The sequence below is a fragment of the Lepidochelys olivacea genome, assembly GCF_965140295.1.
Source record: "Lepidochelys olivacea isolate rLepOli2 genome assembly, chromosome: 26".
Lineage (NCBI taxonomy): Eukaryota > Metazoa > Chordata > Testudines > Cheloniidae > Lepidochelys > Lepidochelys olivacea.
Window position 1 is genome coordinate 2,369,017 of NC_140436.1, and position 16,228 is coordinate 2,385,244.

The 16,228-nt window shown below is 55.7% G+C and overlaps 1 protein-coding gene across 1 annotated transcript in view; it reads right to left on the bottom strand.

The window, feature by feature from the left end:
* Positions 1-16,228, bottom strand: part of ADGRA2 (adhesion G protein-coupled receptor A2) — a 101,692-nt gene that overhangs the window by 7,586 nt on the left and 77,878 nt on the right. Inside the window, exons 5-15 of the mRNA XM_084615110.1 lie at positions 13,819-13,890; positions 13,197-13,360; positions 12,625-12,838; positions 11,832-11,996; positions 7,716-7,917; positions 6,803-6,952; positions 6,161-6,322; positions 5,777-5,977; positions 5,489-5,690; positions 4,765-4,973; positions 83-210 (exon numbers count right to left, since the gene is read on the bottom strand). Coding sequence (XP_084471236.1) covers positions 83-210; positions 4,765-4,973; positions 5,489-5,690; positions 5,777-5,977; positions 6,161-6,322; positions 6,803-6,952; positions 7,716-7,917; positions 11,832-11,996; positions 12,625-12,838; positions 13,197-13,360; positions 13,819-13,890 — 1,869 coding nt within the window. The remainder of the gene's footprint in view (positions 1-82; positions 211-4,764; positions 4,974-5,488; positions 5,691-5,776; positions 5,978-6,160; positions 6,323-6,802; positions 6,953-7,715; positions 7,918-11,831; positions 11,997-12,624; positions 12,839-13,196; positions 13,361-13,818; positions 13,891-16,228) is intronic.

Consider the following 16,228-nt stretch of genomic DNA (forward strand, 5'->3'; position numbering starts at 1 on the left):
GCCCCAAACCACTGACGTGCAGCCACTTCTGAGGTGAAAGTGGCAGCTGGTTAACAGAGTACAGCATCATGTCCCCGCTCACCTGTGGTTGATGATGTAAGTGATGATGGTGGTGAACAAGCACAGCAGCAGGAGGGCAGTGCAGGTGTAAAGAACAGGATGCAGAACCTCAGCTGGGCCTGGTGCCTCACTGGGGAAATTGCTGAGTTCCTAGTTACAAAAACAAAATTAGTTTCACATCTATATCTGGCTCCTCCCGGACTAGGGGGCTGCTGGTAAGCTGGCTAAGTCAAGACTGCCATGCCAGGGCCACTGGGGATTGCTGCTGCCACAGCCTGTGCATGAGCGGACAATGACTGTTACTCTCCCGGCCAGCTGGAAGGGGTGACGGGGGAGCAGCTAACAGGAGTTTGGCAAGGGAGTTTACAGGGGGAGTGTGAGCAGGGGCAAGATACACCTACCATTCTTTGCACTTAAAGGTCAAAACACCGCTTGATAAAAACAAAGCACCAACAAGGGAACAAGCTTCAGGAGTAAAAAGAGAATGCAGGCAGAAGTCCAGCAACAGAGTGGGAGCTACCCAGTTTATTGCACTCAATGCAGCATGTATGCATTCAGTGCAAGGAGCTCCTGGCCCTCAGAGACCGGGTACAGACTTTGGAGACCAGAGAGGTACATAGATAAGACTTTCTGGGATCCAGTAGAATGGTCCCACCCTCAGTCTCTGTGCTGTTGAAGAGCATGAAAGCTTCAAGGAAGGAGAACATCCAACTGGAGCAGAGGGAAACAATCCCATAGTTGGGACCCTCCTCCCAGATGATGATGATGTGGTATTCTCTCGCACTGAGGATACTTCTCGGGGGGAGGTAACTCCAGTTATTAGGAAGAGACAGGCATTAGTAATGGGCAATTTGATCATTAGAAACAGATAGCTGGGTTTGTGATGACCGGGAGAACCGCACGGTGACTTGCCTGCCTGGTGTGAAGGTTGCAAATCTCTCGAGACATCTAGACAGACTTATGTACAGTGCTGGGGATGAGCCGCTGGTCGTGGTACATGTAGGTACCAATGATGTAGGGAAGGACAGGAGAGAGATCCTGGAGGTCAAATGTAGGCTGCTAGGTAAGAGACTGAAGTCCAGGCCCTCCATGGTACCATTCTGTGAAATGCTCCCAGTTTCACACGCAGGGCCAGTCAGACAGGCAGAACTGCAGGATCTCAATGTGTGGATGAGGCGATGGTGTCGGGAGGAGGGGTTTAGATTTATTAGGAACTGAGGAAAGGAGGAGCCTATACAGGAAGGATGGGCTCCACCTAAACCAAAACGGAACCAGATTGCTGGTGCTTAAAATTAAAAACGTCGTAGAGCAATTTTTAAACTAAGGGCAGGGGGAAAGCCGACAGGTACGGAGGAGCACGTCGTTTGGACAGAGACATCCCTTAAGGGAGGATCTATAAATGGAGATTCCCTGTGTCCTAATAAGTAGGAGAGGATGGAAGATGGATGGAAGGTAGGATCTGATGAGAAACAGTCAAATTAAAAAAAAAGTCCCATTCAATTACATCATGTAATGGCAGGCAGCTAAAAAGTGACAAGTTTTTAAAATACTTCTGTACCAGTGCTGGGAGTCTAAATAATAAGATGGGTGAACGTGAGTGCCTTGTATTAAATGAGAACATTGATAGAACAGGCATCACAGACACTTGGTGGAATGAGGATAATCCACGGGACACAGTAATACTAGGGTACAAAATATATCAGAAGGACAGAACAGGTCGTGTTGGTGGGGGAGGGGCACTATATGTGAAAGAAAGCGTAGACTCAAATGAAGTAAATTGTACTATAGAATCTCTATGGATAGTAATTCCATGCTTGAAAAATAAGACTATAGAAGTAGGGCTATATTACAGACCACCTGACCAGGATGGTGTTGGTGACTCTGAAATGCTCAGGGAGATTAGAGAGGCTATTAAAATAAAAAACTCAATAATAATAATGTGGGATTTCAACTATCCCCATATTGACTGGGTACATGTCACCTCAGGACGGGATGCAGAGATAAAGTTTCTCGACACCTTAAATGGCTGCTTCTCGGAGCCGCTAGTCCTGGAACCCACAAGGGGAGAGGCAATTCTTGATTTAAGTGGAGCACAGGATCAGGTCCAAGAGGTGACTATAGCTGGACCACTTGGTAAAAGTGACCATAATATAATTAAATTTAACATCCCTGTGGCCAGGAAAACTCCACAGCGGCCCAACACGGTAGCATTTAATTTCAGAAAGGGGAACTACACAAAAGTGAGGAGGCTAGTGAAATTAAAAGGTAGAGCACCAAAAGTAAAATCCCTGCAAGCTGCATGGAAACTTTTTAAAGGCACCATAATAGAGGCTCAACTTAAAAGTATACCCCAAATTAAAAAACAGTTTTTTTTTAAAAAGCCACCATAATCTCCATTTATAGATCCTCCCTTAAGGGATGTGTCTGTCCAAACCAAATGCTCCTCCATACCGTCGGCTTTGGTTAAACACCGTGGGTAAACAACAATGTAAAAGAAGCAGTGAGAGGCAAAAAGGCATCCTTTAAAAAGTGGAAGATAAATCCTAATGAGGAAAATAGAAAAGAGCATAAACTCTGGCAAATGAAGTATAAAAATATAATTAGAAAGACCAAAAAAGAATTTGAGGAACAGCTCGCCAAAGACTCCAAAAGTAATAGCAAATTTTTTTTTAAATACATTAGAAGCAGGAAGCCTGTTAAACAAACAGTGGGGCCACTGGATGATCGAGATGCTGAAGGAGAACTCAAAGATGATAAGGCCACTGCGGAGAAACTAAATGAATTCTTTGCATCGGTCTTCACTGTTGAGGCTGTGAGGGAGATTCCCAAACCTGAGCCATTCTTTTTGGGTGACAGATCTGAGGAACTGTCCCAAATTGAGGTGTCAGAGGTGGTTTTGGAACAAACTGATAAACTCCAGGACCTGATGGTATTCGCTCAAATGTGAAATTGCAGGACTACTAACTGTCATCTGTAACCTATCATTTAAATCAACTTCTGTGCCAAATGACTGCAGGATAGCTAATGTGATGCCAATTTTTAAGAAGGGCTCCAGAGGTGACCCTGGCAACTGCAGGCCAGTAAGCCTCACTTCAGTACCGGGCAAACTGGTTGAAACTATCGTAAAGAACAAAATTGTCAGACACATAGATTAACATAATTTGTTGGGAAATAGTCAACATCGTTTTGTAAAGGGAAATCATGCCTCACCAATCTACTAGAATTATTTGAGGGGGTCAACAAGCATGTGGACAAAGGAGATCCAGTGAATATAGTGTATTTAGATTTTCAGAAAGCCTTTGACAAGGTCCCTCACCAAAGGCTCTTAAGCAAAATAAGCTGCCAAGGGATAAGAGGGAAGGTTCTCTCATGGATTGGTAACTAGTTAAAAGATAGGAAACAAAGGGTAGGAATGAATGGTAAGTTTTCAGAATGGAGAGAGATAAATAGTGGTGTCCCCCAGGTATTTGTACTGGGACCAGTCCTATTTAACATATTCGTAAATGGTCTGGAAAAAGGGGTAAACAGTGAGGTGGCAAAATTTGCGGATGATACAAAACTACTCAAGATAGTTAAATCCCAGGCAGACTGCGAAGAGCTACTAAAGGATCTCACAAAACTGGGTGACCGGGCAACAAAATGGCAGATGAAATTTAATGTTGATAAATGCAAAGTGATGCACACTGGAAAACATAATCCCAACTATACATATAAAATGATGGGGTCTAAATTAGCTGTTGCCACTCAAGAAAGAGAACTTAGAGTCATTGTGGAGAGTTCTCTGAAATCATCCACTCAATGTCCCGCAGCAGTCAAAAAAGCAAACAGACTGTTGGGAATCATTAAGAAAGGGATAGATAATAAGACAGAAAAATATCATATTGCCTCTATATAAATCCATGGCACGCCTACATCTTGAATACTGGGGCAGATGTGTTCGCCCCATCTCAAAAAAGATATATTGGACTTGGAAAAGGTTCGGAAAAGGATAACAAAAATGATTAGGGGTATGGAACAGCTTCTGTGTAAGGAGAGATTAATAAGACTGGGACTTTTCAGCTTGGAAAAGAGGTGACTAAGGGTGGATATGATAGAGTTCTATAAAATCATGAGTGGTATAGAGAAAGTCAATAAGGAAGCGTTATTTACTCCTTCTCATAATACAAGAACAAGGGGCCACCAAATGAAATTAATAGGTAGCAGGTTTAAAACAAACAAAAGGAAGTATTTTTTCCACACAATGCACTGTCAACCTCTGGAACTCCTTGCCAGAGGGTGTTGTGAAGGCAATACTACAACGGGGTTCAAAAGGGAGCTAGATAGATTCATGGAGGACAGTTCCATCAATGGCTATTAGCCAGGATGGGCAGGAATGGTGTCCTTAGCCTCTGTTTCCCAGAAGCTGGGATTGGGTGACAGGGCATGGATCACTTGATGATTACCTGTCTGTTCATTCCCTTTGGGCACCTGCCATTGGCCACTGTCAGAGGACAGGATACTGGGCTAGATGGACCTTTGGTCTGACCCAGTGTGGCCGTTCTTATGAGAGGGGGTAGGACAAATCCAGGGCAAACATGGTGTGATGCTTTGGAGCCACTGTGTGACGAGGAGAGAGCAGTTGCCTCTCCCCCCCCCCAAAATAACACCCCTAGTCTACTTCAGGAGGCCAGAGTCTCCCCTCCCTCTCCTGCCGCCCCTCCTTACCATGAGCACTGCAAAGTTGTTCAGGTGCCGGCCGAACAGGGTGGTGATGTTGGGCTCTTGGTGGGCCAGCTGACAGCCCTCGGCGCTCCAGCCCCCGTAGCCCCCCAGCACCTCGAAGTTCCAGTGGGCAGGCATGGGGTCGGCCCCTTCCCTGAAGTGGCGCAGTGAGACAGTGATGGGTTCGGTGAGGTTACTGACCCCACAGCCATCTGGGGAGGGAAGGGGAGGAGAATGGCTGAGCAGATGCACTGCATGGGCTCATCCCTCACTCCACGCCCTGCTGTCCAGGGCCCAGGCAGGGTCAGACCTGGGGTAGTCTGCTCTGCAGCTGCCTCCTGGGACCTGGCTGAGCAACACCCTACCTGACGCACAAGGGGAGAGTAAAGCAGCAGCAACCAATGTGGAGTGGAAGGCAGGCCCATGGCCTCTGCATGCTGCCACCGCCGTGCCCCACCAGACCCCCATGGGCAGGGGGGAGGCCAGCTGCCCATCTGGAAGGAAAGTTTGGCCAGCAGGGGCCCCTACGGCTTCACATCTGGGTCAGAGACAACCCACCACATGGGTCTGCGCTGCTGAGAGCCACACGGCCCCTGGGGAGGAGGACGTGGGCTCCAGTGACCCGGTGATAGCCTCTCGTAGCCCCCCGACACTGCACCCCCGAGCAGGGCAGGCTGTGCAGAGCCCAGGGCAATGGCCCTGTCCCCCGTGCAGCAGTGCCCCTTACGTGTCCCGGCGTAGATCACGGGGGTGGCCACGCTGCGGCGCTTGCCGTTGTCGGCCAGGCGGGAGGAGTTGCCGGTGCTGCGGAAGAGCTTGCCGTTCCGGAACACCAGGAACTGGACCTTGCAGGCCTGGGGCAGGGAGAGCGGGGCCGAGGCGGAGAACAGGCTGGGGGGCAGCTGGATAGAGGCCAGAGCGATGCTGTTCTGAGGGGACAGGGAGCAACAGGTTAGTAGGTCCCAGACAGCGCAGCTCTCAGGCCCTGCCCCTCCCCATCGCCACCCCCCAGTACCTTGATGTGGAAGTTGGCCAGCGAGATGTTGGGCTGGCCCGTGGTGCACCTGAACTTCAGCTGCTGGTCAGCCAGGGGCTCAGCCTCCTGCTCCGGCAGCGACGGGCGCCCGCCGTCTTGCTTCTGGAAGGCCGTGCAGCTCAGCCCCGTGTAGCTCTCCGGCTTAATCAAGTAGGCCTCGAAGGCGATGTTCCTCGAGTTCTGCCGAGGGTGCAAAGCAGCCAGGGAGTTAGCAGGGCACCCACCACAAGGAGCCTAGCAGCCTTGGAGGCAGAGGCCAGGCCACTCTCACCCAGCACCCCTCAGTGCTGACCCCCAGCCCCCTGCTATTCCAACCCTGAGCTCCCTCCAGTCCTGCCCAGCTCCCCAGCCCTGGGGCCCTACCACGGCCACATGCTGCGAGTTGCTGCTGAGCACGTAGCCTGCGATCTTCTCCATGGAGCGGACGATGCTGGTGCAGGCCTTGTCCTTGATCTGAGCCATCCACAGGATGTGGTCGTCCACCAGCATCATGTTACTTGCCATCTCCACCATGACGTCCGGGAGCTGGAGGGGAGCAGGGGGGTGGTCGTCGTGGGCTCTGACACACCCAGCCCCAGGGATTCAAGGAAGATTCCCCAGGGGCGTCTGGAGCATGGGACGGTCCCTCCACCTGTGTGCCCCAGCCTCCCGCTTGGGGTGGTGACGTCAGCCTGTCTCGGGGTGGGTGTGAGGGCCAGCAGGGGCCTGCAGAGAGGCCTAGAAGGGGGCTGGGGGGGAGGGAGATACTCCGCCTGGCTGGAGGACAGTGACTGCTCTGGGCAGGGGCTCACGTGCTGGAGGATGAGAACACCTGAAGCACTCGACCCCCAGGCTGGGCTCTGCTCACAGACACCTTGGCACTGGGACGAGGAGCTGAGCGCTCACGGACAGCACCACGTGGGGGGAGAAGAGGGAGAACTGGGGCAGACGAGGCTGGGTGCGGAAGGGGAGGAGTGTGCAGAGAGGGCTCGTGACAGGGAGCTGGGGCAGGGGAGGAAGCCCTACCTGCTTGATCTGGTCCACGTAGGCAATGAACTTCTCGATCATCTGGGCCACATAGATGACGTCCATCATGTCGGAGAAGTTGGCAGCCTCAGCTGTGTACACACGCAGCTGGTGCGCCAGCGTCAGGGCATTGGAGGCATTGATGGGCATCTGCAGAGGCGACGGGGGAGTCACCAGCCGGGTCAATACCCCCCTCCTGCTAGCCCAGCTCAACAATGCCAGGGAGCTGGGGCAGGGACTGCCTCAGAGATGCCCTGATCTACAGAAGGGTCACTGAACGGCACGCAGGGCTACAGCCGCAGCCTGCAGCTGGCACAGCTGTACCATGGTCACACTCGCCTGGAAACATGACAGGCGGACAGGCAGGCAAACGCATACTGCAGACAGACAGGCAGGCAGAGGGATGCAGGCTGCAGACAGACAGACAGGCTGGTAAGTAGACAGATGCACATTGAAGATACCTAGAGAGACAGGAAGGCAAAACACATACCGCAGACAGAGGGATGCAGGCTGCAAATGAATGGACAGACAGGCTGGCAGGCAGGCAGATGCACACTGCAGATGGACAGAGAAGCAAGCAGAGGGATGAAGCTGCAGACGGACAGACAGAGATGCATGCAGGCAGATGCATACCGCAGACAGGCAAGCAAGCAGAGGGATGCAGGCTGCAGATGGACAGGCAGGCAGACAGATGCACACTGCAGATGGCTAGAGAGAAAGGCAGACAAAACGCATATCGCAGACAGACAGGCAGAGGGATGCAGGCTGCAAATGGACAGACAAATGCACACTGTAGATGGAAAGAGAAGCAAGCAGAGGGATGAACACTGCAAATGCATACTGCAGACAGCCAGGCCAGATGGGCGAAGAGGAAACCTTTTCCTTCCCTTCATCTCAGCCAGGCCCCACTCACCAGCACAAAGGTGTAGAGCACACGGGTGATGTCGTTGGTGTACAGGCAGTGCGAGTAGTCGCCCTCCTCCCAGCGCCCCATGCGGTCGCAGCCCCGCGACGCCTGCTTCTCTGCCACGGGGCCCCCGTTCACGGCCAGCGAGGTGAAGGGGTACTGCAGGCAGGACTGGTAGGCAGTGATGCCGGCCAAGGTGCGAGGCCACCTAGATGAAAAGGGGAGACACACAGTGAGAATGTGCCCGGCCTGCACGGCCACTTTGGGGCCCCGGGCAGGCCCCCAGACACCATCACCCTCTCCCCACAGCATCTTCCGTTCTCTTACCTGCCGCCCTTGCAATAGGAAGGATCCCCATCCCCAAATCGTCCCCTTTCAGTCCCTCCTGGAAACGCTTTGCCACAGAGCGGGCAGGTCCTGCACCAGGGACTGGTCCAGCTGCTGTCCCACTAACACCTCCCCACCCCGGTTTGTGTGTTAATTCATCCCGCGCAGGCTGCCCAAATCCTGGGTTGGGAGCTGGGGCAGTCTCTGTTCTCGGGGTGCCTAGCACTATGGGGCCTTGATCCCCAGCCCTGGTCAGTAGGCCCTACAATAATAATAAAGGGTAACCGAGGAGCCTTGGACCCTGTACCATGCGCTTCGGAGCACTGTAAAGAATGACATTGAAAATAACAACAGCTGCAGCACCTGCCTCCTCCAAGCACCTTCTGCTCCGGCCTTCCAGGCTGCCTGACAGGAGAAGGGACTTGCCCAGAGGCCAGTGGCAATGCCAGCAAGGGAACCCCAGAGCCCTGACTCCCAGCCCGCTCTGTCTGTCAGTCCCAGGCCCGCAGCACTCACCACTAGGCATGTATGGAAGCAGGTTAAATCTAAGCAGGCAGGTGGATCCTGCAGGGTGGGGTTCGCTGAGTGGGAAACTGCTCGGCTGAGCTATTTTCCCAATGGGGGACACAGAAATGGGGGATTTTTGCTGCATTCTCCAGCGTGCACGTTCCTAGGCTGGCCAGCCTCTCGGGATTACGGAAGGGACGAGAGCCTTAGCCAAGAAGGTGCTGCCCTGCCCCAGCAACCAGGATGTTATTACTGGGCCACAAAGGCTCCCCTCCCGCCTCAGGGTGTCCTACTGAGCATGTGGGCAGGGGCAGCATGGCCTCCTGCTGCCCAGATTATCCCCTCTTGAGACTGACAGAGGGGTCCAGACCCCAGGGCTCGCAGGATGACACCTTCCCCCAGCCCAGAGCTGGGAGACAGGCTCTACACAGACCATTGGAGCCCAGACAGAAAGAGGGGGGGCAGGTGGGTGAGGGACAGGCAGCCGGGAGCTGGGGGGCCACAGGCAGGCAGGAGCTGGTGGGGGAGGGCCAGAGGCAGGCCAATTTCCATTTCCTGAATGACAAAAGGCAAACAGTGCCTAGCCCTCCTGCAGCACACTGAGTCAGCACCGTGGCTGGGCTAGGCTGTAATTAGCCCCGCTCCCCTGCCGCGGCCCTGGGAACCCACCACCAGCCTCAAGGGAGCACGAGACCGGGAAAACTATGACAGTGGGGGAGAAATGCAAACCGGCTGTGCAGAGCTGGTTGCACGGAGCCTGCCTGGGGCTCTCCCAGCACACAGCAGGGCTGCTGGCAGGCTCCCAGTGGAATGGTCCCTCCCCTGGGGCACTCAGGGCCCCTCCAGGGATGGGCGGACAGCAGAGGCTTGGCAGCTGCTGGGAACAGCACAGGCTCAATGCCGGAGGTGGGTTAGTAAGGGTGGAAGGGGCCAGCCAAGAACCCAGAGGACTGGCAACCCTGTCATCATCTAGCCCGTCTGCTGGGAACTGGACAGACCAGCCCCAGACTCAGCTCGCCGATGGCCAAAACCAGCCAGCGAGCACCCCATCTGGTACGTTAAGAAGCACCATTTCCTCGCGGCTCTACTGGGTCAATTGCCCACGAACCAGGCGGGTGCAGACAGCAAGGAAGCTCTGCTGGCACGGAGCGGGGGAGCAGGCATGCGTCCGTGCATGGGGGGTGGGGGGGAACACATCCACGGTGTGCACTGGGGGGATCCCAAGGGGGATCAGGGAAAAGCTTTCCAGCTGCATGCAGGGCATGACAAAGAGAAAGACTTCAGACAATCCACAGAGCAGCTGAGATTTTTATGGGGTAATTTATTTCCCTCCCTGGAAATCTGGGCCCAGCTGTTTCAACATCTCATTTCTGAGCCACTCCCTGCTCACCCGCTACCACCACAACTAGATTACGGGAGGGGGGCCCATGGAGGTCACATGCCTTCCCCCAGTCCCATCATGAGACCCAATGGCTGGAATGAAGCTGATAAGAGGGCTGCAGTTTACTGAGTCAAAGGGCTCGTCTGCATGGGGAGATTGACTAGAACAGCTGTTCTGGCATGGACATGCTCTCCCTGACTAGGAGGGCCCACCTGGGGGCTAGTCCCAAAGAGCTGTTGGGCATTAAATTCACACCATAGCTTATTCTGGAATCAATCCCCCGAGTAGGCCTGATCCTGGCTAGAGCTGGCAGCACGGATGGGGTGGGCTGCTTTGCCTGAGCCCTTCGTGCCCCTCAGTGCCCCAGTGCCCAAAACCACCCTGCCCGTGTCCCTCTGTCCTCAGCAGGATGGACCCCATATGCCTAGCAGCTCTCTCACATCCTGGTAATGCAACTGGACCCCTGAATCCTCCCCACTCCTTGGCAACCTGCTGCCCTTGTACCCCCTGTATGCCCCCATGGGCACCAGCCACCTCTGCATCCCTGTGAACCTTCTGGCAGCCCATATCCCCCCTTCTTGCAGTCCCAGTACCCCGCACTGCAGCCCATTTCACTCTCAGGCCCCAAGCCACCCCTGTATCCCCACCATGTGCCTCTCCCCCAAGCCTGCCTATATCCCCCAGGTCTCCAGTTGCCCTGTACCCCACTGTATCACTCCCTGGCAGCCTTCATCCCCCTATACCCTCCCCACCCCACCCCCAGCAGCCCCATCCCCCAGACTGCTGGCCACCTCTGTATCCCCCCAACCCACGGCAGCAAGTAAACCCCCGAGACCCTCTGTGCCCGAGGCCTGCAGGGGAGTTCCCGCGGCAGAATGCCAATTTCCCCAGCTATCCAATTCCATACCCAGCGCGGAATGGAGGGGGCGGGGCGTGCATGGGGTCCTGCTAATCTAAGCCATATTTACTGTACCAGTAATTTATATTCCATGAAGGCCCCGCCGAGGTTACAGTGGGCTCCCAAAGCCTTTCGTCTCTTGCCAGAGAAATTCCAACACCTCTGCTTCTGGAGCCCGTCTGCGCTGCCAGCACGGGAAGCCTTTCAAAGAAGCCTCCCTATCAATGGCTGCCTAATCACTGCCAGACGCCGGGTCACCTGCGGGACTGAGCCTTCAGCACCCCCCTGCGCCTGCAGCCTGAGGAGTGGAGGAGCCAGCGGAAAAGCCCAGACACCCCCACGCCCGCTGCGCTGCCTCCTGGCCCCCCGCCTCCCACAGGGCGGCGTTTGCAGCGTTACTCGCACGCTCTGTCTGGAGTTAGAGGCGCTGGGGGACTCTGCAAACAGACACCAGCTATCAACCCGGAGGGCAGGACTGGTGCTGCTGGGCCCCTGCTGAGCCCTGCAGGGGGCAGGGAGGGATCTCCAGCCACACCCCCACCCCATAGTGCAGTTTTCCACCCCTCTCAGAAGCAGGAGGTGTCGGAGGCTGGGCTGGAGGGACCCGGGGACTGGGCTCGTAGGGCAAACTGTGGGTGCTATCCCCTTTTCCCGCATGCCCTCCAACCCTCCCAGTCAGCCCAGCTCTTCATCCTGATGGAGGAAGGCGGAGGGAACTCCCCCGATGCCCCCAGGGTTACGGGGGCAGCTGGCGAAAGGGACCCCTCCACACTGCAGCTGGCCCAGCAACCCGGTACCCACAGCAGCCCCACAGGGAAACCCAGTGCCCCTTGTGCCAGCAACACGGAGCCCTCCTGGGGGCGCTCACCACACACCGATTGCAGCAGGAAACGTGAAGAGGCCGCTCCTACCCCAGGCCCTTTCCCCCACGGGTGACTGAGCCGTGGGGCAGTGACCGGGAGGTGCTGCTGGGGCGCAGGCGTCGGGGTGCAGCAGCCCCAGTTCTGACCTGAAGTCCCCACGGTTGTTGGTGACCCTCTCGGCTGGGCAGTATGAGGCCGATGTCTCCAGCACCACAATCTCCACCTTCTTGCTGACGTTGCCCTGGGAGGTGGAGACGGCGCATTCCCACTCGCCGTTGGCAGAGACGTGGATGTTGGAGAGGATGAGCTCGCTGGGGGTAGGAGGGAGGGAAGACGACAAGGCAAATGCTCACATCTGAGAAGCCAGGAGGGCAGCAGTGCTCACTGACAGGCCTGGCACTGCCCTAGGCCCCATGGAGAGACAGGCAGAGCCATGTCTGCATCCATACGCACGGTGAACCCATTGGCGAGACATCTCCCCAGGGCTAACCCAGTGCTTTTCTGCAGCCCCTTTCCCTTGCAGGTGGGGGCCCAAAACAAGGCCCAGGGATCATTTCAAATGCCACCACAAGGCAGCCACCTCTGGGCAGGAGATGGCAGCTGGCAAGAAAACATGGTCATTTGGCACATACATAAAGAGCTGGGATTTATAAAGGAACCTAGGGGAACTAGGCACCCAAATCCCAGCCCCCACCCCAGGTGAAGCAAAGCATCATGCACCCAGGTGAGACTTAGTCAGGAATCCCAGCTTTCGCGGGCTCAGTTTCAGCAGGAGCTGTCAAGGTCCAGAGCGATCCCTGGCCAGGGCTGAGCTGAGCTTTCGGGAACCCGGCCCCTGCCCAGAGTAGCTTGGCACATGGGCTGCACTGTGGAGCATCCTTCCCCAGTGCCTACAACTTGCTGCCCAGCACCCCGGGCAGGATGGAGCCTGCTCCGTACCTGGTGATGAAGGTGCAGTCGTGGATGAGGCTCTCCTCCAGGATGATGCCAGTCTGCTTGTCCCCCTCCACCAGCACCCGGTTGTGGTACCACCGAATGCGGGTGCTGCTGTCCAGGTAGGTGGCTGTGCACTGGAAGGGCAAGCGGTCGCCCTGGAACACCACCTGGCGCAGCGAAGGGATCAGGTGGTGGGTGTGCAGCTCCGGAGTGCCCACTGCAGGAAAGGGCCGAGATACCTGGGTGAGCCACCTCATCCCCCGGTGGGGCGGGGAGCCCCCTCCGGCTGTGCCCGGTCCCCTGGGTCGCTCATGACCGGAGGCCCCGTGGGTCATGATCCACAGGCAGGGGGTGGTCTCAGTCCCATCCCTAGCCAGACTGGTGTCCACGCCACAGAAACCACCAGCCCGGCTGGCACTAGCTGACTCCCTACTGGGCCCACAGTGAGCTGAGGGGGTTGTCCAGGGCCTTGGCAGTCAGAAGCCTGACGGACAGCTTAGGGGCTGGCCCTCAGACACTCAGCGCTGCCCACCCCCTGCCCCCTGCGAGCGGTGCTCAAGGCCAGGCTGCCTCACCACACTGCAGCTGGCTCTCCTGGATGCTCCTCAGTGGCTTGGCTTGCAGGGGGCTGGGGTATATGCACAGCGTCTTGTCGGAGATCTGAGCCGAGCGGTTCCTGGACCAGGGCAGCGTCCAGCGCAGGTTGCAGTCGCACGTCAGGTACTCGGTGGCAAAGTCACTGGAAGAGGCAAAGTGAAAGGACTGGAGTCAGGGACGGCCGAGGCCCCACAGAGATGGGGGTCAGCAGAATGAGCCCAGCTGCTGCCAGGACCACCCCCCGCATGCGTCAGTGGCTGGGGCGTGCTGGGCACGAGGGTCTGGGCTGGAACAGGTAACAGCTTGAGGCCTGTCCACCCCACACTCACTGCAGGAGGCCAGAGTGGCACAGGAGCAGCACACAGAGGGTGTACCGTCGTGGCAGGACATGGGCAGCTGCGCATACTGTTGTCCCCGTGCCAGTCTGCACACACGTGTAACTGCCAGAGCACTGTGAGCACACCACATCCTCAGGGCACCGGGCGTGAGCGCACATCTCTCGCTCAGCTCCCTGCTGGCCAGGGCGACTCTTCCGGCACGGAGGCAGGGTGGGTGAGGGGGGCCATGCGACACACCCTTTCCTCTCAGCGAAATACTCACACGACTTTCAGAGATGGCAGCTCGTCAAAGACGCCAGGCTGGAGGCTGGAGAAAATATTCCCTGACATGTTCCTGTGGGAGGAGACAAGAACCGGGCTGGAGGTGGCAGAGGTTTGGCGGATGCGCTCTGATCTGCTGGGCAAACGCACCGAGCCAAGTCCCAGGGCAAACATCTCTTGGCGCAGAGCCAGGGGAGGAAACGGGCATTTCCAGACACTGCAGAACCTGCTCTCCCAACGCTTCTGCCTCGGGCCCCCCTGGGGCGGGAAAGCTCCTGGCTCCAGGGAGCAGGTGACAGCTTTCGCCTCATCTGCTAAGACTGCTGAACTGGGACCTTAGAGAGAGAGGGACGGGGAGCTCTGTGCTCATATAGCACGTGGCCCATTGTGGGGCTACCAGACACAAGTAACAATAAACACCCTGCCAGAAGGACTCCATAGATCATCTCCTGTGTATCTCAGGCCAAAGAATTCGCCCCAGCTCACCCTGTATGGAGCCCATTCAGCCTCACCTCACAACTCCCTCTGTGAGGGGGCGACCACCATTACCCCATGTTACAGATGGGAAACTGAGGCACAGAGCAGGGACACAGTCTGTGGCAGGCCCAGAAATAGAAGCCAAGGGCCTATCTCACCACAAGTGTTCTGGGGGCCCGATGACATGCAGGAAGTGCTGAGTATCTGCCCTCTGAAAATCAGGGCCCTTTAGGTCTCGATTTTGGGGGCCCAAAACCACTAGTCACTTTGGAAAATGTAAGGCCAGAAGTCTTGACGCCCAGTCCCCAGCTCTAGTGACAAGGCAATACTTTCCCCAAGTGCTGGGACGAGAACCCAGGAGTCTTGGGGCTCACTTACTCCCTCTCGCTTTACGAACTCTCTCCACACCCTCACATCATGGATTATACAGAGATATACACTGAAAACTCAGGGCAAACGTTTGCTTTTTTGCTTTAATCTAATTCCCCCCAGAATCTCTCCAGCCACTTCAGTCCCTCTCAGCTTTTGTTCTCTGGCTTAGCCCCACTCTCCACCCCCTCCCCTGGCCTGGTTTTATGGAGAAAAGCGAAAACAAGAGGCCTGGCCCCGTTTGCCACTATGTCTTGGGGTTTTAAAGCTCACTTTGATCAAGAATGCACACAATCGCCAAGCAGCACTTAATGAGCTCCCCACACAGGTGGGGACAGAGGAGCCCACACGACAGGCTGAGCAGCAAGGGCCTTTAATGAGCTCCGTGCTGAGCGCTACCTTCGCCTGGCAGACAGACCATTCAGCCATCGTCACACACAATCTCCAGCAGGAGCTGCTCTGAAGTGTCCGCCCCCAGGAGCTAAGTCACGCTGTGCTTGCGACCCACAGAGAAATGGAGCCACTGTGCAGTCAGCCAGCTGGGCAGGCTGAGGGGGAGGCTGGGAGCAGCCCGTGGGGTCTGGCTGAGGGGCAGGGTCTCTCCTCCTTTCTTCCCCACAATCTAGACTCTCGCCCATGTGTCTAATCCAAGAGGCTGAAGATCAGAGATGACAGCACCCTGGGTGGGCGTGTATCCCTGTGACCCCCTTGATGCCATCTGGCAGAGGGCATAGAGGGTGCACAGAGTTTTATAGGGATCCCCGGGTCAGTTATACGCACAATAATTCATTGAAGGGGGCATGTGAGGTCTCTAGAGAGAGCCAGTAACACACTGGCCACCACAGCCCTGGCAAAAGGATAAGGGGACGCTAACAGTTACGCAGTTACGGACCTATCCTGGAAATGACGTTCGTAAGGTCTGTGAGTTAAAGCTGGGCACCGGAGGTGACAGCTGTTCCTTCCTAACAAGCAGGAGGTGCTTATCTGTCAGATGCAAATCGAGCACAGTATACTTCCCAATGGACCCCTCTCTGCCTCCTGAGCCACCAGCTAATCGCAATTCAGAAACCAATGGGAGCTCGCACAATCTACAGGAAGGAACCTTGGGAGGGCGTCCGATTCCTGAACAAAGATCAAAGGGTTGTTTTGATCTCTCTGGGGTTGCACAGGGACACCCTGGTAATGTCACCCAGGAAGTAAGCAGTGGGCTTGCTTCACAAACAGAAGATTCTAGCCAAGTCTGGCTGTTATACGCTGGAAGGATGTTGAGTGAGCGTTTCCTCTTCTGGCATAACAACATTCTATCAGTTAAGTTGAGGCTCTCGCAGGCATGTCATGAGTCTAGTGTATATGTAACCCTTTGTTTCCAACATCTCGGCTTGCTATCACTGGCATCTCTGCTTCTCGTTAAATAAACTTGTACTGGCTCCTTCTGTAAACAAAACTAAGTGCTGAGTGTGAAGCAGAGCTGTAGTCTCGGGTGTAACTGATAAGGTGGGAACAGCAGGGCTGGTAATTTGGTGAGTGCCCAGTGGAACAGGGGCTGGACATGGCTGGGAGACGCT